Here is a 24,569-nt window from a genome sequence, read left to right as displayed (position 1 = left end):
ACCTGTTGGTGACAGATCTGGGGATGAAATTGGGGTTAAAGTTGTCCATTTTGGTACAAAGTGATGACTAAAAGAGGGACAGAGAGTGTCCTCACCAACACGAAGTCCTTGTCCAAGGAGCTGCTTCCCACAGGCTCTGACAGGCTCTGGGAAATTATTTCCATGTGGGAACAGCTGTGCACCCTTGAGACAGGATTCTTTTAGGAAACAGATTAAACTCTTTTTCTTTCTTATCCATAGAGAGAACATAATCTCTTTTCAAGTTTAGAGTGATAAAAATGTTAATTCTTCACCAGTGTTTTGGTGGTATAATCCCAGTTAGATAATTGGATTGTATTGAATTATCCATTTCTGCATGCAAAGGGTGCTCAGGCCTTGGCAGGGGCTGCCCAGGGAGCTTTGCAGTGCCCAGCCCTGCAGGTGTCCCAGCAAGGGCTGGAGGTGGCACTCAGTGCTCTGGGCTGGGCACAAGGTGGGCACTGGGCACAGCTGGCACTCCATGGGCTGGCAGGGATTTTCCAGCCTCAATCATTCTGGAATTCTGTGAGCCAAATCAGTCCTGCAGAACATGGCCAAGGTGTTTCTGCCTAAGGATGTCCACAAATGAGTTCACAGCATTCACAGTCATGTTTTATGGAACCCAGTTGCAAAGCCTGCCATGTATTTGAAAGTAATTTTAATTTCCTTTCCTAAACAAGAAGTTTATCTATTCTAAAACATGCTTCCAAACTAACCTGATGCAAAACTGTTGCCTCATGAGAATTTTTTGTCACTGTTTCCAATTATAGGCGTATTTCAGATTACTCTTGGAGATTCCTCTGGGGCTTTTTGGTTTGTTTGTTTGGTTGGGTTTTTTTAGATCTGTTATTTCTACAGAGGAAATGGAATTGATTGAAAATTAAGCAAATCCAGCTGGCAGATGTGGATTAGAAGGATGCTCTATACCAATGGACCAGTCAGAATGAAGTTGTAGCAAACCCTCCTTAGCACATGGGCACGATGCAGGGAAGAAACACAGTGATTGTTTTCCTTATTAGCAATTTTAATTAACTTTTAATTGATTTCTAGCAAGATAAATGGTTTCATTACCAAGCCTTACAATGAACACCATCACCAGAATTAAGCATTCCAGGCAACTGTTCTGAAAACAAAATGTGAAAATCTCTTATGATCTTCACAGATGTCATTCATAAAGGCAAATAAATGAGAATAGAGTAGGGCAGAGTGCCCTTTGTATAATTTACATAACCTTGTTCATCACACCCTAATTTAATTAAGAGGATGCAAAATAACAGGTCAGCATTTCATGCTGAGAGCTCTATGAAACCTATTAATTTTGTCCATCCCTATAATTATGTGATAACAAGAATTATTTGGCTGACACTGAAATCTGAGGCTTGCTTCAGTGTGTGAGAACAAAGATGCCAACTAAAGAAATCGAGGTGGTTTTCTGTGGCAATCATCGGCCTGTTGTGAGCACAGAAGAATAAGGATGAAATGTGATAATGTTTGGGTTTGAAGAACAGGAAGAGGAGCAAAACAGAAATTTAAGTAGTTCTCCAGAGAGTAGCAATGAAAATATCACTGAGTGTGACAAATGTGTTAAGTGGAAAGAAAATTTCTAACTCACGTGTCCCTTCTGTCTGTCTGCATCCATCCTTCATCTAAATTCATATTCCATAAGGATTTGGGCAGCAATGAAACACTGCTTCAGTGTTAAATAAAAATTCCTCTCAGACACCACCCAGTCCTGAAGGTCCTTCAGCCTTAAAATTATCTGAGGGCTTGGCTTCACAAGCATGAAATTCATCCTCTGTTGAAGTTCAGAGAATTATAAGATAGAATCCCAGAATTATTTAGGATAGGAAAACTTCCAGGATTGAGTCCAGCCTGTGCCTGTCCCCAGCCCAGAGCACTGAGTGCCACCTCCAGCCCTTGCTGGGACACCTGCAGGGCTGGGCACTGCAAAGCTCCCTGGGCAGCCCCTGCCAAGGCCTGAGCACCCTTTGCATGCAGAAATTGCTGCTGCTGTCCAAGCTGAGCCTCCCCTGGCACAACTTCAGGCTGTGTCCTCTTGTCCTATCAAAAATCTCCAAGGCTGAGCAGCTAAATGTGCCTTTTCTCCTCAAGGGATCAGCTTAGCCTAGCTTCTGTCGCTGGGAATGCAGCCATTTGTTTCTCTGGGACCTTTTATCTTCAGTCAAAGCTCAGACAGAGGCAGGCTGCCCCAGACAGGCCCTCCTGGACACCACAGATTTGGCAGAATCCTTCCCTGCCTCACCTGGTTTCTCTCCTGTGGGCGTCTCCCTCGGAGGTTTGCCATTTGTGCATTAACCCATGGTTTTCCTGCTGTCTCTTCAGGCTACAGATGCAGATGCTGGGGTTAACGGGCAGGTCCACTACAGTCTGGCCAACTTCAACAACCTGTTCAGGATCACCTCCAACGGCAGCATTTACACAGCAGTGAAGCTGAACAGGGAGCTGAGGGATCACTACGAGCTCGTGGTGGAGGCGACCGACGGCGCCGTGGACCCGCGGCGCTCCACGCTCACCCTGTCCATCAAGGTGCTGGATATTGATGACAACAGCCCCGTGTTCACCAACGCCTCCTACACTGTCTGTGTGCCAGAGAATCTCCCACCAGGAACTGTCTTCCTGCAGCTGGAGGTGAGGAGGTGGTGAGTGAAGGTGGAGCGTGGTTGTTCTGTGATATTCAGGGTTCTTGTTTAGCTCGGCAGTGAGGCTGCAGTAAAAGATTGTGAACTGGAGCGTGGGGGTATGTTCTTTTGCCCAGAGAAGCTGTGGCTGCCCCTGGATCCCTGGAAATGTCCAAAGCCAGCTTGGATGGAGCTTGGAGCAGCCTCAGATAGTGGAAGGTGTCCCTGCCCATGGCAGGGGTGGCACTGGATGGGCTTTGATGTCCCTTTCAACCCAAACCCCTCTGGGATTCTATGATTCTGAAAAATGCTTGGCCTTTAGCTAGGTACCAAAAAAACCCTTTAAATATAAGGTTATTTAGGAAATAATAGTAATTAATAAAAACAATGAAACAGCAAAACATACACTGCCACCATCTACACAGGCAGACAGCTAAAGGCCAAGGGGAAGAGTTTTACGCTAAGAGAGGAGAAATATAAATTAGATGTTAAGAAGTAATTTTTCCCTGGGAGGGTGGGCAGGTACAGGGTGCCCAGAGCAGCTGTGGCTGCCCCTGGATCCCTGGCAGTGCCCAAGGCCAGGTTGGACAGGGCTTGGAGCGGCCTGGGACAATGGAAGGTGTCCCTGCCATGGCAGGGGTGGCACTGGATGGGCTTTGAGGTCCCTTTCAACCTGAACCATCCTGGGATTTTGTGATCCTGGCCGTGGCCAATAGCAGGTGCCCAGGGAGGAGAGCTAAAACCAGCTTCAGTTTCCACTGCCATTTTCCCAGAACACTGTGTTCATTTCCCACAGCTTGAACCTTCAGCGAATTCTTCATTCCTTGTGTCTGTTCACATGGAATACAATTACAACAACACAGGTAAACTCAAGATGTCCTCAAAAGTTTGCCCTTTAAATTTCAGAGGGATATTTTGTGAGGATGTGTGGGGTTCCCAGTTGCCAGGGTACTGTTCTTCAGTTTCTCTGGGTCTGCATTGAAGGCACTTGAGACAGTAATTCATGTTCAGACTCAGATGTTTATTATTTCTTATTAGTAAAACAGCCTCACTACTGTGAGTTCAGCAGCTTTTCATTAGAAGGCACAAAATGGCAACAATCTCTTGTTCCAAGGTCTTTTAAGACTAAACTATCCAGTTAAGAGCTGACACCTGGATTATTTTCCCTTTTAACCCAATAACTGATCCCACAGAGCTGCAATGGGGACTTTTCTGCCCAATTACAAAATGCCACCCAAACCCATGGAGAAGGAGGAAGAAGCAGCATGAAGAAGGAACCCAGGGTGACACCCTGTGCCCTCCATCTTGCTGCCATCCACAACACACTAAAAATCCCAAAACCTCAATTTCTCACCCAGTGATACACCTACACTGCTCTCTATAATCTATTGCACACTTTTGTGGGTTCATGTCATTATAGAGCATGACACAGCACAAAGTACCACAACTCCATCAGAAGGGTTCAAGAGAGATTTATTACAGCAACATGTTGCTTTTGTACTTTTTCAAGATATTTACATTCACTTAACATATACATTCACTGCCCATTGGTTATAAGAAAGAAACAAAGTTCTCAGTGGGTGATCAAGGAGCCACATCACTCTGTGAGCCAGCTAGAGTCCATATTTTTTAACTTTCCCCCCTTCATCACATAGCCATGGTGACAACCTTGGAGTCTTCCTCAGGAGAGATACAGGACTTTCCTTATCATCAGGAAGCCTTTGCTGGCTCACAAGAGCAGCACAGAACGCCTTTCCTACAGGTTCTTGAAGTCTGGGAAACTTTCTCCATGTCAAAGTCAGTGCTCCCCTGGAGGTCAGGACACCCCAGATCAGACAGAGAAATATTCCCGGTGCCCTGGGTTTCCACAAGGATGGATTTTGTGTGATGTCCCTCTGTTCCCTGCAGGCCAAGGACGTGGACCTGGGAGCAGATGTGAACTATCGCATCCGCACTGAGGAAGCCCGGCAGCATTTTGCCCTGAACAAGCACACGGGAGAGCTGTCGCTCCGGAAATCCTTGGATTATGAATCCTTCTCTGACACAGAGGCAACCTTCACCTTCCTCGTGGAAGCCTTTGACAGCAAGGGCACCATGCCACCTGGGCTGGCCACTGTCACCGTCAGAGTCAAGGTAAAGGGGTCACTCCTCAGCCAGCAGCGTCCTCTCCCCAAATATTCCACCACCATGCAGGTGAAACACCAGCACTCTCTGCTCTCCTGCACTTCACTTATACCAGTCTTATTCTGTTCACACTTTGTAACAGCTGTAATTGTTCTCCCCGTGTGCAGTTCCATAGTTAAATCCTGAATTTATGAAACCAAAGAACACCAGACACAAATACCAACGTTTTGTCCTCTAGAATCTCTAAAACTAATCTCTAATCTGAAATAAACCCCTCATGGAATTGTTTGCTGTGGTGGTGTTCACAGGGGTTTTAGGATGAGGGAAGAGATGAGAATGTTAACTCCATGTTTCAGAAGGCTTGATTTATTATTTTATGATATATATTATATTAAAACTATACTAAAAGAATAGAAGAAAGGATTTCATCAGAAGGCTAGCTAAGAATAGAAAAAGAATGATAAGAAAGGCTTGTGACTGACTAAGACAGTCTGGACAGCTGGACTGTGATTGGCCATGAATTAAAAACAACCTCATAAGACCAATCCCAGATGCCCCAGTTGCATTCCACAGCGGCAGGTAACCATTGTTTACATTTTGTTCCTGAGGCCTCTCTGTTTCTCAGGAGAAAAAATCCTAAGGAAAGAATTTTTCAGAAAATATCATGGCTACAGTTTTTTGCAAAAGTGACACGATCACTTTTCAGCCGATAAATTGTGATTTTAAGACCCACTGGGGTGTGTTGAGTGCTGGTGTGGCACAGCACACCCTGGATTCCAGATTCTGCTGCTGGAAAATCCAGCTCTGCAAAGGAGCAGCCTGATTTAGTGTCTTGCACCATGAGTTGCAGTGAGCTACAGCCTCACCTCAGGGTTTCAAGGACCTCCCCAGGGGTGCTGGAGTCTGTTTGGGAATGATCCACCGATGGAAAATATTTTATCCGTGATTAAAATACATCCCCATCTTCATTTGCCTGTGTCCTGGAGGAGATGAGAGCTCAGGTGCAGCTCTGTCAGTCATTCTGTCCTTTGGAGCAGTTGCTTGAGTTTCTGTGAACTGTGGGAGAAAAGAGACCTTAATTGCTCAGATTTTAGTGAAGGAGCAAAAATTGTAGCAGGACCAAAAGCACAGCTCACAAATATTCAGTTTAAATGGGTCTGTGAAAAGCATTTGCCAGTCATAAGGGTTCAGCCTGTTCTGTATCTGCAGGTGCTTGAATTACCACTTGGTTTTGAGTAATTCTGTTTGTCAGTCTCTACTGAGCTCACAATTATTTTAGGACAGTAAATGTCTCCCATTAGTAGCTCTGGTGACAATGCCAGAAGGCTTCTATGATGCCTCTCTGTCTGCAAAATGTCTCAGTGTGAGGTGCAGGTCACCTGTTCCTGACTAATCCGTGCTTTTCCCCAGCACATTCCACGTCATTGACAGGAAACAGCTTTTCCAGCATTCCCTGAGCTGCTTCTGTAGGACTTCTACAGAGCAAGTTGCTCAAATGTTGGTTTTTTTTCATAAAAGAAACCTTTTTCCAGCACACTGAATTTTTGAAAGAATGGTTTGGGTTGGTTTGAGTGGGTTTTTGGGGTTTTTTTAAAGGTTTTCATGTAGGATTGTGTTCAGAGAAAAGCTGTTGCCTGTTTGATTGTGTGGTTGATTGTATTAATTAATGTCAGGGAAAATTGCAGTTCAGCTCAGTCACCTCAGTACCAGCAGCTTGTACACATTCAAAGGAAGGAATAGGGGATTTAAGGAGGGGATTAATAGGATCAAAAAATCAGTTCATGCTCTCTTGGAAACTCTTCCCACACACGAGCAACAAAATGGGAGCATGTGGATGCTTTGGAGAGGCTGGAATACCAGGCTGGAGCCAGAAGTAACAATTTTGGAGTAAAAGGTGTTTGGCTGATGGCAGAACAGGGCCTGGGAGGGAGGTCAAGCAGGGGGTACTTTAAGTGAGAAAGAAAATAAATCAAATTTATTTTCATACTCAGTGACAGGCTGAGTTTTGCAACAGATCAGGGGACATAATCAAATATTATTTAAATGCTTGAGATGAAGATGGTGCTGGAGTGAGAGGTAGGACAGGGGAATTTTGAGTGGCACTTGAGAGAACGGAGGAGGACTTGTGGAAAAGCCAGATTTCATATCTCAATGTGTTGGGCAGATGTCATTAGCAGGCTTTATGTCAGGTGGCAGATATTTTGAGCATTGGTCATGAGAGGTGTCTGGATGGTTTAAATTTAGCTTGAAGATGAACTTCCCAGATACAGAATTCACAGGGGTGAAGGGGGAAGGTGGAGGCAGAGCCCTGTGCTGTCCCTGTTTGAGATGGGAAGGATCCTCAAGACACCTCAGAAGGCTGATCCAAGAGTCAGAGCAGCAGGAGCAGGGTGCAGAGTCCTGAAACCAAGTGAGAACAAGAACAGGCCACCCTTTCCCTCCCCCTCAGCATCTTCTGCTCCTGCTGCAGGAACTGGGTGTGTTTCCTCTGAGTAGTTCCTGAGCTTTCCCTTTATTTACAGGCCGGGCTTTGAGTAATTACTTTAATACAGGGTTTGAGAGCCCAAATAGGAGCTCAACCAAGTGCAGATGCCCCACAGCCCCCAACATAAGAACACAAAATTGAACTAGAGGGAAGCAGAGGCAGTGCTGGGGCCAAGCTCATGTCACCGTCACAGATCCAGCCCCTCCAACCCTGAGGACTTTATTTGTGTTATTACTGAGTTCTCCAGCCCCCTGGGGCTCCCACTGCTCTGCTCACATTTGTCATTTCTCCCAGCCCAGCTCTTCACTGCAAGCACTGTAATTTTTCCTGGGTAATGGAATTGTGTTAAGCAGCTATGGATGTCTGATGGTGTCGTCCATCATTTGTGAGATATCCAATGGAATGAGCACAGCCAGAGCCCCCTGCTCCCTGTGGCTGCAGGAGAGGGATGCACACTGGGCTGTTCTTTGGGCTCTCAGCCCTTGGAATGACAAGTTACAAATAGTTTGTATTAACCTGCCCTGAACTAGGTCAAGGCACAGATTGCAGAGTGGGGCTTTCAGTGCAGGAAGAATAACTTCAGCTGTACCCTTAGGTGGGGATGGAGCAAGTTATTGGCCTCTGCTGCAGCCAAAAGGCTCCTTGCATTGTGAGGATGTCCTGGGACTCCTTTGGCAGAGAAAGCCAGAGGTGAATCCATGAATTCATGGAATCATATAATTGGAAGTGACCTCTGCGATCCCTGAGTGAAACCATTAACGTCGCACCGCTAAACTGTGTCCCCATGTGCCACATCCACACATCTTCTGAGGCCTTCATCCACACTTCTTCCAGGGATTGTAACGCCTCCTCTGCCCTGGGCAGCCCCTCCCAATATCTGGCCACCCTTTGGGTGAAGAAACCTTTCCTAATATCCAATCTGAACCTCCCCTGGAACAGCTTGGAAGTTGTTTCCTTCTGTCCTGTCGTTGTTTTCCGGGAGAAGAACCCGATGCCCACCTGACTCCAACCCCTCAGGGAGTCAGAACAATAATCATTGCATCCATTCAAGTATTTCCAAGGAGGAATAGTCTAAGTGGCCTTGATTTCTTCCCACCACTTCAAACAGACCAAGATTTTTCTCTTTTCCCCATTCTCAGATTCCTTTGACTGCTTTCTTAACATTTCCCCTGTAGCTGCAGGAAGCCATGGGGTGTCTGTGAGGGCTGAGTTGGTTTTGCTTCTTGTTGTACACACAAGCATCCCCTCACAATCCAGATGATTCCCAGTACTGGAAAAAGCAAAATCCTTGCAGTTCAAATTATTAGGATTTAGCATTTGGAAGGAGCTGTTGTGGTAATAGGGTTTGATAACAGAAACAGTTGCTCTTAAGTGAGTATTGCATTCTTAAACATGAATAATGAGAATTTCTGTATCATGGGACCTGTAAAACCTCTGCATATTTTGTGCTGTATCCTTCTCTTCTTATTACCAGCAGTTTTTTATTATTTTTCCTTTTCTTGTTTGTAAAAGTGCTTTTCTTTTCTTTGTGGGTTGGGGATTGGTTTGCTTTGGAGTTTTTCAAGGACATTGTGTGGTGGAATGAAGCCATTGTCACAGGTGAAGGATTCAAAATTGAGAGAGCAACAAGAATGAATAAAAACCAGAGGGTTTCAGTTCTGACAATGCAAAAACAAATGAGGATGAGGAGGCAGTGAGGTGATTGAGAACTGGCTGATCACAGGGGTCGTGGTCAGTGGCACAGGGTGTGGCTGGTGGCTGTCACTGCAGGTGTCCCCAGGGCTCAGTGCTGATCCCAGGATTATTTAAATTGTTCATCAATGATTGTGGAGGAACAGCCCAAGGCACCAGCACAGGCTGGGGGAGCAGCTCTGTGGGGAAGGACCTGGGGGACACTGAGCTGTGCCCAGGCCAGCAGAGTGTCCTGGGGCCAAGGAGGCCAATGGGACCCTGGGGCAGCAGGAATAGCCACACAATAAACATATTTTCCCATTTAAAGAGCAGAGCAGCCTCATAAAACTTACAGGAAGGTGAAAAAAAATCAGCTGGATTACCTCCAAAATATTTCTCATTTCTGGTGACACTAATGGAATAACAAGCCTGGGGTTGGGCTACACTGATGGTAAACAGATTTATTTCTTTCATTCCATCTCAAGTGATCAGTTCAATCATTTGCCAGTCATTTATTACCTCGTGTATTCCATCATGAGTATTATCCCTTAATTTATAGGATGAGCTACTTTAGGGCCTGCTGAGCGCTAAATGGGGAAGAGATGCAGTTGTGCCATGTGAGCAAGGCCCTGTTCTGTGCAGTTTCAGACAGAGCCCTGTGTAAAGCAGCTTGCACCCACTCACAGACAAAATTCAAGGGGCCACTTTGGCCATATCAGTATCTCCACAAGGGTTTGAAATTGCTGTCATTAAGCTGTGATCATTATGAGAGGCCAAGAGGATGGGAAGGACCTTGAAGTTCTTGATACTCCAGTGTCTGGTGAAATCAGGTATTTCATGGAATCCCAGAGTGGTTGGGTTGGAAAGGACCTTAAAACTCATCCTGTTCCATCCCCTCCCATGGCAGGGACACCTTCCCCTGTCCCAGGCTGCTCCAAGCCCCAATGTCCAGCCTGGCCTTGGGCACTGCCAGGGATCCAGGGGCAGCCCCAGCTGCTCTGGGCACCCTGTGCCAGGGCCTGCCCACCCTCACAGGGAACAATTCCTCATTCCCAATATCCCATCCAGCCCTGCCCTCTGTCAATCTGAACCCATTCCCTGTGTCCTATCACTCCAGGCCCTTGTAAATTCTCTCTCTCCAAGGTCCTCAATCCAGTCGTTGCTATCAAAGAGAATTTAATGCTGGACAGATGCAGAGAGGGAGTTTTCAGGTTTTCAGAGAGACTTTGGACAACAAATATTTGGAGCAAGTCCTGGGCTTTGTTCTGAGCAGAGCCCAAAGGCCCAGATGTGTTTTGCTTGTAAATAATTGAAGATTACATCTGGTGGCTTCTTAAAAAACACCTCTAACCCTTGCACAGAAGTGGGTGCAGAACATGAGTGCAATCCCCAAGCAAAGGTTCAGGAATGGGGCAGTAAACCTCCCACAAAGAGGTTGTAAGAATTCATGAAATCACCTTTTAAATGTGAGACACAATCCCACAAGTGGGGCCATCTTAAAACCTTCCCCAGTTCACTGCTCCAGCCACATAAATCCAGGCTGCCATTAACTCAAATCCAGGCTCCTGTTAATGATCAGACATGCTCCAAAATATGGAAATGGGAAATATGGGAAACAGATTCTCCATATTTCTCACTTTCAAGTACCAGGCTGCCTATTTTGACAGTAAGGTAGTAACAGATTTACTTATATAATACCTAATAACATATTTACAGATAACTACAAAGCAGCCTTTGTGTCACTGCTTCTCTGGCTGCAGATTTATTCTAGTTTTATACAGATTTATTTACAAAACAGAGCAAAAGGCAGAGGATAACACCCTCAAAGCTGTCTCCCTACCATAGATACTCTCTATCTACTACTTTTTTGTTGGTTTTGTTCCTCTTTGCTCCCATGGGGCAGCAGAAAAGCACTACAGGATTGTGACATCCCTCCCCTGCACAAAGATCAACGATGAAGTGCAGAAAAACCACAATTTGGGAGGGATCCCACTTCCCCACCACATTCCTCCTTCTCTGAGCAGGACACAGCTCATTCCCAGGGCTGGTATTTAGGAAAAAAGATTGGTAGGAAACAAACACCGCCCTGCCTGCAAGGAGTATGAAAATGCTGTACAAAAATGTTGGGAAGTGAAACTGTCATCTGGGAATGGCAGAGAGGAGAAACAAAGCAGGAGGGGAGGGAAGGCACTAAGGAGGAATCAATACGTAATTTAAAACTCATTAGGGCAGTCACTTGCTGTAATGCACTGATACTAACCCAGGTGCTCCCAGACAGGTGGGGACAGGCCAAACACAGGAAAATCCCTGAGGTGCAGCATTCCCAGCATAAAATAGCCTTGGGAATGTCACTGTACACAGGGAGATTCATGGCTTTTTGGTTTATGGGGACACCAAGGGACCTTTCATGCTCGTGCTCCACTAAGTTGTAAATGTAAATATTTAATACCTGGGTGTTAAACCCCCTCTTCCTCCTCCTTCACTGCTCTGGGAAAAGCACTCCTTGGATTCCAATCTCTGCCTCTAGATTCCCATGGAATCATGGAATGGTTGGTGTTGGAAGGGACATTAAAGCCCATCCCCTTCCACCATTGCCATGGGCAGGGACACCTTCCACTGGACCAAGTGACATCTCCCAATTGATAACACAGAACATTAAATGAGTGACAGACTGGTCTGATTTGAATATGCTACAAACCTAAAGAGTTTCTACAGGAGAAAACACTTTAATTGGAAGAAGTGTTTTGGTAAACATCTTGTTTTATAAAAGGAAAAATGAAAAATAGAGTTTCTTTTTAATCTCCACGCAAAGAGAAGCAACTGTGGATGACTCTGCATAATATTTGAGATATGTTTAGGTGTATACAAATATATACATATATTTATGTATCCTTGCCTATCTCAGGCACAAGAATTTGTGCAAATGTCCTTTTGTCTTTCAAAGGATATCTTATTGCTCCTTAATTTATTGGATATTAGAGGTTACAAACACCATCAAGCCAGAGCAGCTCATTCCTTTTGGAAAATGAGGCAAGCCTGCTGCCACAGGAGCAGGTGCTGTGGAATTCTCAGCTCTTTTCTCTTGTGGGGCTGTGTTTTCCTGCAGAATTCCCTTCAGCTCAGCAGTCCCACATCCATTCTTCTGTGACTCTTCAGCACATTCCCCCCTCATTTGTGCAGAGTTAATGGAATTGGGAGAGCCTGGGAATGGCAATCCCTACAGAGGGAGGGAGAGACTCAACAAAAACACTTGTGAATGCATCTGGAATTTTGCTGGAACTCCAGGACCAAACTCTGTCATGTACAAAATGCACATTGAATCCTTTGGCATCCCTGGGGCAGGACTAGAATGGGATCCTGGGCCCAGGGCAGGAGCTGTGGTCTGGGGGAGGCTCCTCTAGGTTTTTCACAGCTGTGGCTGTCCTGATACCTTGTAGCCTTATAGAGGTTCCATTCTGGTTTTTTTTAGCAATAAAATAGCTTGGATTTTTGTTTTTGGAATCAGGTGTTGAGGGAGAACTTTCTGTGGTTAAAGGTTTTACCAGAGGAACAGGAATTTTCCAGTTCATTGATAGCAAACCACCCCTTTGCTTTCCCTAGAAAGGAGTTTCACAATTACAGGAATGTTCAATGTGCCCCTGCAAGTCCCCAGACAGCAGGGAACTCTTAAACACTCCAGAACAAAGCTCTGCCTTGTGTTTTTTGCAGGATATGAATGATTACTCACCAGAGTTCAGCCAGAAGCTCTACAGGGGAATGGTTGCTCCTGATGCAGTCAAGGGCACCGTTATCACCACGGTCTCAGCTGAGGATCGGGATCCCCCGGTAAGGAAAAACTTCTCTCAGTATTCCACACCCAAAAGGCAGCAAAATCCAAGCCTCTGAAGTGCCCCTGCTCTCTCATCAACTCAGAGTATGGGGAGCTTGACAGAGGAGTAGCTGCTACCTTTGTTTCATGTCAGCCTGGCTTTGCTGCCCAGGACAGGCTGCATTTCCAAGGCTGCCTGCTGGAGCTGGAAAATCAGTGCTGCAGCTCCTGGCTGTCAGGGAGGCTTTGGGAAAGCTCTTTATCCAGCTTCAGAGAGTGAGAGGAGCAGGCAGGAAGGGGAGCTGTGCCTGTCTTTGGGGTAGTGCAAGAGGAAAGAACCCACAGTTTGGTGAGGTTGGCTCTGTTTGATGCCACAGTCACAGTGCACTTCCCAGCTGAGCCATCCCACATTGGTGTGGGACTGCAGAGCTCCCCAGCTGCACACTCCATGGGCAATATTTGTGCCCAGGGCATTTAGTTTGGGGATAAAGTTTATTTTTGTCCCTGTTTTTTGTTGGGTTTTTTTTTCCTGCTGCTCCCTGGTGAAGCCCTCAAGTGACACAACTGGGCACACACCTCTGACTCATGGCCTGTTCTGAAGTTTGATGTCAATTTTTGTCATCAGAGCCTGATGAACATCAGTGGCCAGATGATCCTCTGAGGACAGGAAAAGGCAGAGCTGTTCTACCAGCCAGGTTTAATTCTTAATTGCCAGAGTTTGGCATAAGAAGGAGAAAAATCCTCAGGGGGAACAGTTCAGGGGGAATGTGCCCTGCACATTAAAAGCTGATGAAGTGCTTGGACACAAATCAGGTACAGCTTAGCTAAATGTGGTGTGATTAGGGCTTGGGCAGCTTTTATTTAATATTAAATAGATGTTGTTGCCTTAAAATGAGATATTTTGGGCTCTCTTTGCCCATTCTGATAAAAGCTCCATTTTATAATTGCTGTGTCTAAGTTTTGAAGACTAGGAGATCACTGAGGGGAAACAAAATAATTCTGATTAGGGGCATTTATAATCCTCAGTCCTGTGCAATCAGCATTTCCACTGCAAAGTTATTTCATTTTTCATTTAACAACCCCAAACCCCACTGAACCATGTTGTAACATTTTTGTCACTATCACATGAACACCTGTTGAAGTTTATGAAGATTTAAAAATGAAGTTACCCTGAAGCCTCTAATAAATGCAAGGGCCATAAAAGTCAGCCAGCTACAGAGGGAAGCTTTTAGAGGAGGTTTGGAGAGGGTTTGTTATTTTAAAATAATGGCTGGTAGTTGTGTCCCTCATCTTTTTTTATTTTAAAAATTACCAGGCATAAATGGCTGTGTTTCTTTTTCTGCCTGAGCCAGCCTGTGCCACTGGAAAAATCTCTATTTATTTGAAGCTGGCTTTGACATTAAATGATGTCACAAAGTATTTGATGTGAATTCACTGGAAATTTGCTTTAAAAGCACACAGTCTTTTCTCTGCTCAGCAAGGGGACCTTGCTCTAAACTTGCCTTAAGGGATGGAATATTCTTAGTTATCATCAATACTTTACTTGTGTGGTTTGGGGGTTTTAAACCTGTTGGAATCTTATTTGCAGGTTACTAATACATTTATTTTATCAGTTCAGGGAAAGAAATAAGTATCTATTAAAAAATAATAGTAGCTTTAAAATATGCCTGTTTGTAAGAGCCCAACTAATTTGAAGTCTCCAAGCTTAACTTTTCCTGTTGTCATTTTGCAAGTAATATATGTGATTCCCATATCCAGAATAAAAGCCCAGCCAGATTTTTCCATCATCTGCAATAAAAGCTTTTCAGACCTAATCAGCTCCTCAGAGACAAGCATTGTTTTCAGCAAATCCCAACGTTGTCAAATGAATATGGATGCTGTGAGGATCCAGCTGGAAAGGCCCAGCACCTGTGTGGGATTTCTCTGCAGATAAGGCAAATTTGAATTTTTCCAGGAGCAGAAGGGCAGTTCTGGGGGAAGGAGAAGGAGCTGGGAATGATGGCAGTGGAGGTGGGCTCCCCATTTCAATAAACAAGGATTAATTTAGGTGAAGGACAAGAGGGTGAAAGACACCTGGGACATCGGTTTCTGTGTGTATTTCCTATTATTTAGGAATTTATGGCATATAGGGGTAAGAGTGAGCTTTTGCTATTAAATTAATCCAACAGAACTTCATTTATTGGAGATGGAGATGAAAGCATCACTTGGTTGTATTTTAAAAAATCCTCCCATCAAACTTCCACACACTGAGTTATTTACAACTCCGTGTATCTCCCATGTGTATCCATATGAACAAATCTGAGGGTGAAAATGTGGGATTTTCTTAATTTAACTGGCGCCTAAAACCTTAGGCTATCATTAGAATGTACTGTTGATGAGAGGATGGGTTTTGCTGGAAAAACCTCTCAGATTTCTAATTATTATGAAGAGTTGCTCAGTTAAAACACTTTGTGGCAGAGTCAAGCACTTCCTCAGAGATACTTTGTAATGTTTTTATTTCGACCTGTGGATTTCAAAGTGGTCAAAACCTCTTGGCCTGGAGGCATCAGAGACCTCTGATAGTTATTCTTCAGGTCCTTGGTGAAATGTCAATTAAAACATAAAACCCAGACCCTTTCTCTAAAGGCCACAGCAAGATTTGCAGGGCTCTTTTGAGTAAATGTCACTTTAAATTCTTACCAGTTGCTCCTTTCTTTTCTAGTTTTAATTCTCTTTTCATTTGCAGCGACTGAGAATGTAAATTATGTTTAATAGCTACTTTTACATGTGTTATAAACTTGAAACATCCTTCTGGTCATTGAAATTTGGGAAATGTTGCCTGAAAACTTGGATTTCATGAAATTTGGTGAACCAACATTTTGTCCTTTGGCTGTTTGGAACAACCAACACTAGATTTTTCTACATTTTCAAAGTAGTAACAATTTATATAAATACATAAATAATTTTTCAAATTACTTGGTGCATCCTCAAGTTGCTCACTCTGTCTTTCCCAGAGGAGCTTCTACCTAATTCCAGGTACAAGCAGGAAATATTAAGCAAAAACCAACAAAATTAGGCCAGAGGGAATGATGAGGATAAAGTAGAGCCATGGCTGCCATGGAAAAACTTGGAGACAGCTTAAAGTCTTTCTAAATAACAGGTAAACCTTATAAGAATAAAAAGCCTTGATTTTAAGCACATTGAAGCTGGAATTGTTGAGGCAGCTGAGCATTTTTTCCATGTGAACAATCCCTTTAATTGTGAGTTGTCCCTCACACATCAGCTTGAGCTTCCTTTCCAGAGGTGGTGTCCAGCTGCAGCCTAAGGAATTTTCCAGTTTTTGGGGATTTTTAGTCCCTTGGAGTGGGTAAGTTGAGGCTGTTGGATACTGTGAGCAGGACAAGTGGTGACCTGTACAGGGAAGCTCTGCCTCTGGAGCAGCCCTGGAATTCCAGGTGGGCGGGAGCACCCACACAGCCTTGGCTGGATTTGTGCTCCCAGAGCCATCCCCAGCTGGCTTTGCCTGGCTGCCCACAGTGGGAACAGAAATGGGATAAAACTGAGCCACAGAGACCTGGGGCAGGTGTCCCTGCCTGTGGGAGGGCTTGGAAGGAGATGATCTTCCACTGTCCCAGGCTGCTCCAAGCCCGTGTCCAGCCTGGCCTTGGGCACTGCCAGGGATCCAGGGGCAGCCCCAGCTGCTCTGGGCACCCTGTGCCAGGGCCTGCCCACCCTGCCAGGGAACAATTCCTCATTCCCAATGTCCCATCCAGCCCTGCCCTCTGGCACTGGGAAACCACTCCCTGTGTCCTGTCCCTCCATCCCTTGTACAGAATCTCTCTCCGTGTTTCTTGCAGCTCCTTCAGGCCCCAATTTGGTGACCCCAGAGCTTCTCCTCTCTGGGTGAGCACCCCCAGCTGTCCCAGCCTTTCCTCCCAGCAGAGCTGCTCCATCCCTCTGCCCATCCTGGTGCCTCTCTCCAACAATTCCATGACCTTCCTATGTTGGAGGCACCAGATCTCCAGCTGGGGTCTCACCTGAGCAGAGTAAAGGGGGAGAAGCACCTCTATGAAAATATTTCAAGTCCTGCTTTGCTTTAGTTAACACAAATGTACTCAGATTTGGGTTCTCTTAGATATTTCCCAGCCTTTTCAGGGAAAAATTCCAAAGGCTGGACAAAGCCAGTACCTGGCTCAGTCACCTGCACTTCTGGATGTTCCTGGCACAGGCTCCAGCCAGCACCTACTGCCAAGCATCTCTTTTTTGGGCATTTAGATCATCCTTTTTAGCTGAAGAAATCGTCAGCCTGGATTAGTGTTGGATAAATCCCTTGGAGACAAGGAGAGTTTTCTTCCTGTTGAAGATTTTATGCCTCACTGAAGTGGCCTGGTAATGAGAGATGAAAAAATGGTTCTGAGTGGTCTCAAAGCTCTTAATCTTCCAAAAATGTGGGCAGGAGAGCACAAGGAGCTGTTTGATAAATGCTCAGTTTATTTACCAGAGGGAATTCCCAAGACTGACATAAAAAGAAGTGTTTGTTTTTCCTGTATATCCCTTTTTTGATATGGGTTATCACTGTAAAAGCTGGGATATTTCTGCCATAGGCAATTCCCTTCCATATCCTGCCTTTTTTTTCTGGATTGGAAATGTTAATAGAAACAGATGCAGAACACTAATTTTAATGAGCAGCCAGCTTCCAGAGCTCCAGAACATCCCATTTAATGCTTTATCCATCTCCTAACACCTCCTGAGGCTTTCCTTCAGTGGAGCCCTTTTGTCAAATTGGGAGTAATTGTCCTTTTTGTCTTCCATGCACTCACTAAAAGTAACAGGCTATGAGATATTCAATTAAAGATTTCACTGCATTTTAATTGGAAGTAAAACCATTTTCAGCTCTGGCCAGACCTTGGTATTTCAAAAGTGGAATTTCAGTGATATGGGACACATGCTGCAAATTCCAGGAGTTCCTCAAGTAATTTTATCTCGAGCCTTTAAAAGTTGGTGGGTTCTTCTGTGAGAGTTAAAAATTTAGAATTTCCAGCTTTAGCAATTCAGAATTTCAGGTTCTCATGTTGAGTTACCTACTATAAAGAGTAAAATCCTTCAAATTTTAGGGTTTATATGAATGAAATTAAGATGAATTTACACAAGTGCACCATTCCCAGCCCTGAACTGGTGTAAGACCCACCAAACTCATCATCCACCTGCTCTGGGCTGCCCCATCTTCCCTGGTTGCTTTGAGTAAGTTACAAAAACCAGTAAAAAGTTACAAAAGTAAGTTACAGAAACCTGTAAGTGTGGGGGTTTAGCACCACTTTCTAATTTTTTCCATGGAACTAGCTTTACAAAATTTTCCTTATTGAATTCCTTATTATACAAATCACTCAGATTTGAGTTGAAATCTACATGTAGAGATAATATATGGAGATCTACATGGAAATTAACTCTGTGTTCATGATGCTGCTATTCCAATACTGGTCCTTAGGGGTGAAATCCAGGCACACCTGGGATCTTCATCTGTCAGCTTCAAATGAAAGTGAAACCCATTTTTCCCCATTCTTTCCTGGGCCAAGAAATGTTGTGTCTGTAACCAGTTTGAGTCCCAGAGTGGTTTGGGTTGGGAGGGACCTTAATTTCTGTGTCAGAAATAAATGGCATTTTCCCCTGAGCAAATGGAATTTTAAGGAATCATGCAGCCATGGAAGAAATAATTGGAGCTGGATGAGCTTTTTTTAAAGTTTTATGTTAGTCCTGAATCTCAGGGAAACTTTGGAGAGAATGAATGCGGTTCCTGCCAAGCACAATCCTTACTCTGTGGTTTATTTGGGAATATTATCAGCTAGATTCAAGTTTTGCTGCAGACATAATAATGCATCTAAATTAATTTAGAACAGAGGCAAAAGATGATTAATATTTCAGATAATTAAAATTCGCTTCTAAATAGATTTCCCTGGGAAATCTCTCTGGAGATTTTTCTAATTACATCAGTGCCAAAATGCCATAAATAAAAAATAAATCCTGGTTTTGTTATTCTTCTGAAGTGACAGGAGCAAAGTGTACTTGATAATCACATCAGGAACAACAATAACCTGATGAGATTTTTGTTTATTTAATCACAAATTACCTGGTGTGAGGAGCTTTAATGATGATGAGGATTCTTAGTCTTCCAAGCAAGTTTAAGGCCATTACTCCAAGCCCAAACAGGCTGGATTTCAGCAGGTAATTTGCTCTTAATTATAACATTGAAGAAAAATGACTGAAGCAGGGAATGCCAGGGGGAAAGTTGATAATGAACTCTGCTATGCCATGATCCCAGAAATTTCTCACTTTTTCCAGGATTTGCCCTCTGTAGCATGTGTGAAGTGCTTTTAACTATGAACACAATCATTTATTAATTTGCTAACCGCTGGAACATGCCTGGCAGACCCATTTGGGATGATTAAAGTTGCTGATGGCCTCATAAACCCTGCCCAGGCTGGAATTCCTTGGAGAGCTCCAGGAGGCAATGCTCAAATGACTTCTGTTGGATCAGCAAAACATTGATAGCATTTAGTGAGCTCAAATCACTTTTGTAGCCATTTCCATTGCTGTTTACAAAAGGAAATGTTCTGTTTCCATGTAGTTTGTGGCTGGCATGGGACAAGGAATATATTCCCAATCCCAACAAAGCACATTATTGAATACAGGTAAAAATCAGCCATCTACCATTAATGATGTTTTGGCTGTTTAAACACAACATAAAGGTCAAAGCCTGATCTGAGCTTGAAACTCAGAGGCGTTCAGAAAATTAAATCATGCTGTTGCTAGGACAGAAGTGTTTCTCTGAATCTACTCCCAAATATATTTGGGAAAAAATTTAGTTGGAATTTTGTAAAATGTCCCAAATCTCTGCATATCCAGACTTTGGCATGGAATGGAAAGTCATTATTCAATAATGGAAAATATTGAATAATGGAAAACCATTATTCAAACATTAGTGTGCAAAGAGGGAATCTGTCCTAGGGTGGATGAAGAGGCAGATGAGACATCCTACAAGTAGCTGGGAGAAGTCTTCCCATTGCAAACTCTGATTCTCATGAGGGACTTCACCCTACTAGGTGTCTGCTGGAAATGAAACCCTGCAGAGACAAAACCCTACAGGAGAGACAGAGAGAAAACATCCAGGAGATCCAGTTCCCCTGGAGTTTGTGGAAGGAAAAGGGCAAAAGCCCATCCAGATTTTCTTTGGCTACAGCCATAAAAGACAATAGAAAATGTTTCCATAAATGTACCAGCAATAAGAAGTGGGCTAAGGACAATCTCCATCATTTATTAGATTCCAGCAGGCCCAGGGCAGGGCCCATCCCCCTGTGCTGGCACCTCAAATTTTGGGCTCCTCATGGCCAGAGGGCCCTGGAGGAGCTGGGGAAGGGGCTGGAGCCCCAGGAGGGGCTGAGGGAGCTGGGAAGGGGCTGAGCCTGGAGCAAAGGAGGCTCAGGGGGCCCTTGTGGCTCTGCACAACTCCCTGCCAGGAGGGGACAGCCAGGGGGGGCCGGGCTGTGCTGCCAGGGAACAGGGACAGGACAAGGGCAAAGGGCCTCAAGCTGGGCCAGGGGAGGCTCAGCTTGGACAGCAGCAGCAATTTCTGCATGCAAAGGGTGCTCAGGCCTTGGCAGGGGCTGCCCAGGGAGCTTTGCAGTGCCCAGCCCTGCAGGTGTTCAATAAAGACCTGGCTAGTGGGACATGGGGACACTTTGTGACACACCCAGGGGTGCCTGGGTTTGGTCCTTGTCACCAAGAGTCTGAACCATGGGGAGGGTTCCTTATGGAGCTGTTTAAAATCCATCTGCGAAACAGCATTTTCTTTAGCCACTGCTAAGTTCCTTAACCTTTAAACAAGTTTTATACCAAGTCAAAATATTTTTGAAAGGTGTTTTAACCAGCCTTAAGCCATGCCCATCTTGTGTTTAAAAATTTCAGTTTTTATAAAACACTTCTGGGTTTAAGAAGGTGGGGGTTCAGCCCTTTTCTTTCCAAACCTCTGGTGATTTTTCCTCCTGGACCTCTCAGGTGTCATGGAAGGTGTTTGGGGGGGGATTGAAGGGGTTGCTCAGGTTTGAGGAAGACAAACAGCATGTTTTGCTTGATGGCTTTAGCAATGTTACATTTTAATCCTTCAGGGGGTGTGCAAAACCCCAAAAATCTCCAATTTGCCTCTTTTTGCTTTCCAGGGCACCCCAGCGAGTCGGGTTCGCTACAAGGTGGATGTTGTCCAGTTTCCCTACAGTGCCAGCATTTTTGATGTGGAGGAAGACTCTGGACGTGTCGTCACCCGAGTGAACCTCAATGAAGAGCCCAGCACAGTGTTCAAGGTACAAATTCAGCTGCAGTGCCACAAAATTCCCTAGATTTGCTGGGATTCCTTTCACCATCATGGTTCTCCTTTGTTTCTTCTGTTGCATAGAATGATTCCAGAATCATTAAGACTGGAAAAGACCTCCAAGATCAAATCCAACCTTTCATTGGATTTCCATGCAAAATTTCCATTCTGTTTGTTCCTTTGTTTCTATCTTTTTCTTCTGGCGTGCGTTTTGTGCCTTTGTGATTTCAGGAATGTCTTGAAGGGATGTCTTGAGGGTTGCATCTGTTGGGAGGGTGGGGAAAACAGGGAGGCAGCTTGGGGAACCCTCATTTTTCCCAAGTTCACTTTCAACAGGGCTTTTGGGGAGTATTTGGGGAGAACTTTGTAAGAAGAGCTAGTTGTCTTGTAAATGAAGTTACTGCACAGCTGGGTAGTTCAGGAGTTCTTGTTCATGAGTGTTTTGATGTAAAAACGTTGATTTTTAAGGAAACCTAAATTCCCATTTTGTTGTCACTGGTCCTAAAGATTCTGGGGTGAATGAGTGTGGATTAAGGTGTGATTTTAACCTAAAGCAGTAGAGATCTGCCCTTTAAGATCCATGGGGTAGTAAAAAATGAAAATAGAAGTGGGTCAGTAAGGAAAAAAAATAATCTCCATAATATCTTGGGTTGGATGTAATTTCCTACTTGGAAACTTCCTTACACTCATTAAGGTGTTCTTTTCTTCTTTCAGTTATTTATTTCTGAAACGAGGGTTAAAGAGAGGTTTATTTGCTCACCTTCCATTGTGAGGAATAAAGCTGTCCACTGTTTTCCACTCCTGAGTGTCCCATCAAGGGCTACTTGAGCTGGAGCAGTCCCTGGTTTAGGACAGTGCTAATTTAAGTCCTTTTAAGTTTCTAATTAATATAATAAAATCCAAGGGAGGAGAGGATTTTTTTCTTGGTTAACATCACCAGAGTGGAACTTTTCTTTTGCTGCACTTGCTGTTTTTACTTCTGAGTACTTATTTTACTTCTAGTACTTATTTCCAAAACTAGGATCTCTCCCACACTGTTTCATATCAGGGCAGTAAATGGGACATTCAGCAGGGAATTACTTTCCAGAAAATGTGGATTCTTGGGAAAAAAAACACAGAGAAGACTCCAGAAACCAGTGATGGGAACACTTGGAGTTGGTATTTACTTCAAGACCACTGGGCTTGTGTCTGCTGCTGAATCCTCTGGGAATTTTTCCAGTCACTATTTAACATCTGGGTAATTTCTGCAATTATATCTTGTACTGAAACAAAAAGGGTTATTGTGGAATAGCTCGGACTGGCAGAAATGAGTTGAAAATGAGGTACAGACCTGCCTCAGGTAGCAACCTCCAGAAATAAGGAAAAGATTTAGGGAGAAAACTGGAAAAATGCCCATCGTTCCTTCTTCAGTGGGCTGGAGTCCACACACAAGAACACTTCATGGGAAGCTAAAAACGAATTAACCTGCTTGTGCCAGCACAAAATCATGAATTAAATCATCAAATAGACATGACAAAAGGTTTTTAAAAATCAAAATATTTATAACAGGTCTCATTTAAGAGAAGGTAGTTTGGTCTTGTCCATGTCTTTGAGCTTAGAGCATCTCTTTTCTGAGGAGGACTTTTAGGAGGGGGTTGGAAATACTGTTAATTTTTTTTATTCTAAGACAAGCCCTTGGTTCTAGATATTAATGTCAGCAACAGACAATTGTCACCCAGGGCTTTTCCTGCTTGTTTTATTGGGAATTATAGAATCATTGAGGTTGGAAAAGCCCTCCAGGATCATCAAGTCCAACCTGTGACCAATCCCCACCAGAGCACTGAGTGCCACAACCAGCAGTTTCTTGGACACCTTCAGGGATGGGGACTCCACACCTCCCTGAGCAGCCCATTCCAATGTTTAACAACCCTTTCCAGGAAGAAATTCCTCAAATTTACTGTGTTTCTGTAAATTTTCCAGCAGAAGTTCAACCCGAGGATGGCTGTCACCTTTTCCCTCCGTGTTTTGTTCTTACGCCGCGTGTGATTTTGCAGCAAAAGAAAGTCACATCTGATTTCTTAAACCCTGCAAGTACCAGAATTGCTGGAAGTCAGGATGAAAAATGTTCTTCTGTGTAGTCAGAGCCTGATTTTCTGTGTTGTTTGTAGCTGGTGGTCATTGCCTACGATGATGGGGACCCAGTGAAGTTCAACACCACCACGGTGGAAATTGCAGTGCTGCAGCCCTCAGTCATCCCACGCTTCACACAGGATGAATACAGGTAAGGAGTTCGTTCTTTCACCCTAAAACTGATGTTTTTCAAGTCAAAATTAAGTCCTCCTTGAAGGCTAGTCTGAAACAGAGCTACAAAAATACTCTGTTGTGGTGGAATTTTACTGTCTGAGCAGGTTGTCACCAGCTGGAAAGATCTGGGCTGATGGTGATGGAAGGTTTGCTTGAAATTTTCCCCTCAGAATTTGTTGACAATATCAGTCGTTTGGATAAACAAATTTCATGTGCTGGAACTGGGACTAGGATCACCAGGGCTCTAGGTTAAGTTTTCTGGAGTTGTTTTGACCCTCTGCATCATTTGTGGGAGGCATGGGAGGACTCAGACCCGACCTCTTCAATGTTAGAAGTGCAGGTGATGGTTATTATCACCAGAGAGACATGATTTCATAATTTTACCCTCTGACAGTTCATTATCATCGACCTCAGTATCTTAAAGTTGATCAAAAGCAAACCAAAAAATGGGCTGATTAGTTTGATAATTTTGTAGCAGAGAATGTGCTCATAATTTTGACATCTGTACAATAATAGGAAGTGATAAGATCAGGGCAAGCAGCTTCAAGATATCAAGAAGTTGCAATGTGTTCTCTCTATGCCACTCTAGTGACATAATCAGCAGCAGAACGTAGTGGGGTTTGTACAGATATTTCCAAATCCAAGGACTGCAGGGAATCAGAAAGCAGAAATTGAACACAAATTGCCTTCAGTAAGCCCTAAAGGATGGGCTTGTTCAGCTATTTAAACAAGTTTAGACAAACAAACATTATCTGTGCTGTATTTGTCCTTATGATTTGAGTATTAGCATATTTCCCACTTAAAGAAATGAAAAACAGCAAAAACATGCCTCTCTTCTCCTAATTTTATATTTAACTTGGAACAAATATGAAATCTGAAGGACCAGTGCAAAATGACAAACTTTGCATTTGATAATAATCCTTGGCTGAAGGATTTTTTGAGAGAGAGATAAAGTGTTCCTGCTGCTCCCTGCAGTTCCTTAGGTATCTCCAGAGGTGTGCAGTGTTTGCTGCATTATTTTGGGTAATGTAGCAAATAAAAACATGTTCATTTGTGACTGGAATTTCAGATCAGGGCAGGCAGGTCTCTGTTGGAGCAAACTTGCTGTGGAGAAGGTCCAGAGAGGGCTCAGAAATTGCTGAGGGGTCTGGAGCAGTTCCGCTCTGGAGCCAGGCTGGGAGAGCTGGGAATGCTCAGCCTGGA

The 24,569-nt window shown here is 44.1% G+C and overlaps 1 protein-coding gene across 1 annotated transcript in view; it reads left to right on the top strand.

Moving 5' to 3' along the window:
* Positions 1–24,569, top strand: part of LOC136559720 (protocadherin-15-like) — a 767,555-nt gene that overhangs the window by 668,281 nt on the left and 74,705 nt on the right. The window contains exons 34-38 of the mRNA XM_066555080.1: positions 2,362–2,667; positions 4,566–4,790; positions 12,646–12,762; positions 20,935–21,075; positions 23,231–23,343. Of these exons, the coding sequence (XP_066411177.1) occupies positions 2,362–2,667; positions 4,566–4,790; positions 12,646–12,762; positions 20,935–21,075; positions 23,231–23,343 (902 nt within the window). The remainder of the gene's footprint in view (positions 1–2,361; positions 2,668–4,565; positions 4,791–12,645; positions 12,763–20,934; positions 21,076–23,230; positions 23,344–24,569) is intronic.

Source organism: Molothrus aeneus, chromosome 8, assembly GCF_037042795.1.
Source record: "Molothrus aeneus isolate 106 chromosome 8, BPBGC_Maene_1.0, whole genome shotgun sequence".
NCBI classification, from domain to species: Eukaryota; Metazoa; Chordata; class Aves; order Passeriformes; family Icteridae; genus Molothrus; species Molothrus aeneus.
Note: the sequence above shows the minus strand (reverse complement) of the source record. Positions and strands in the feature narration are given on the sequence as shown.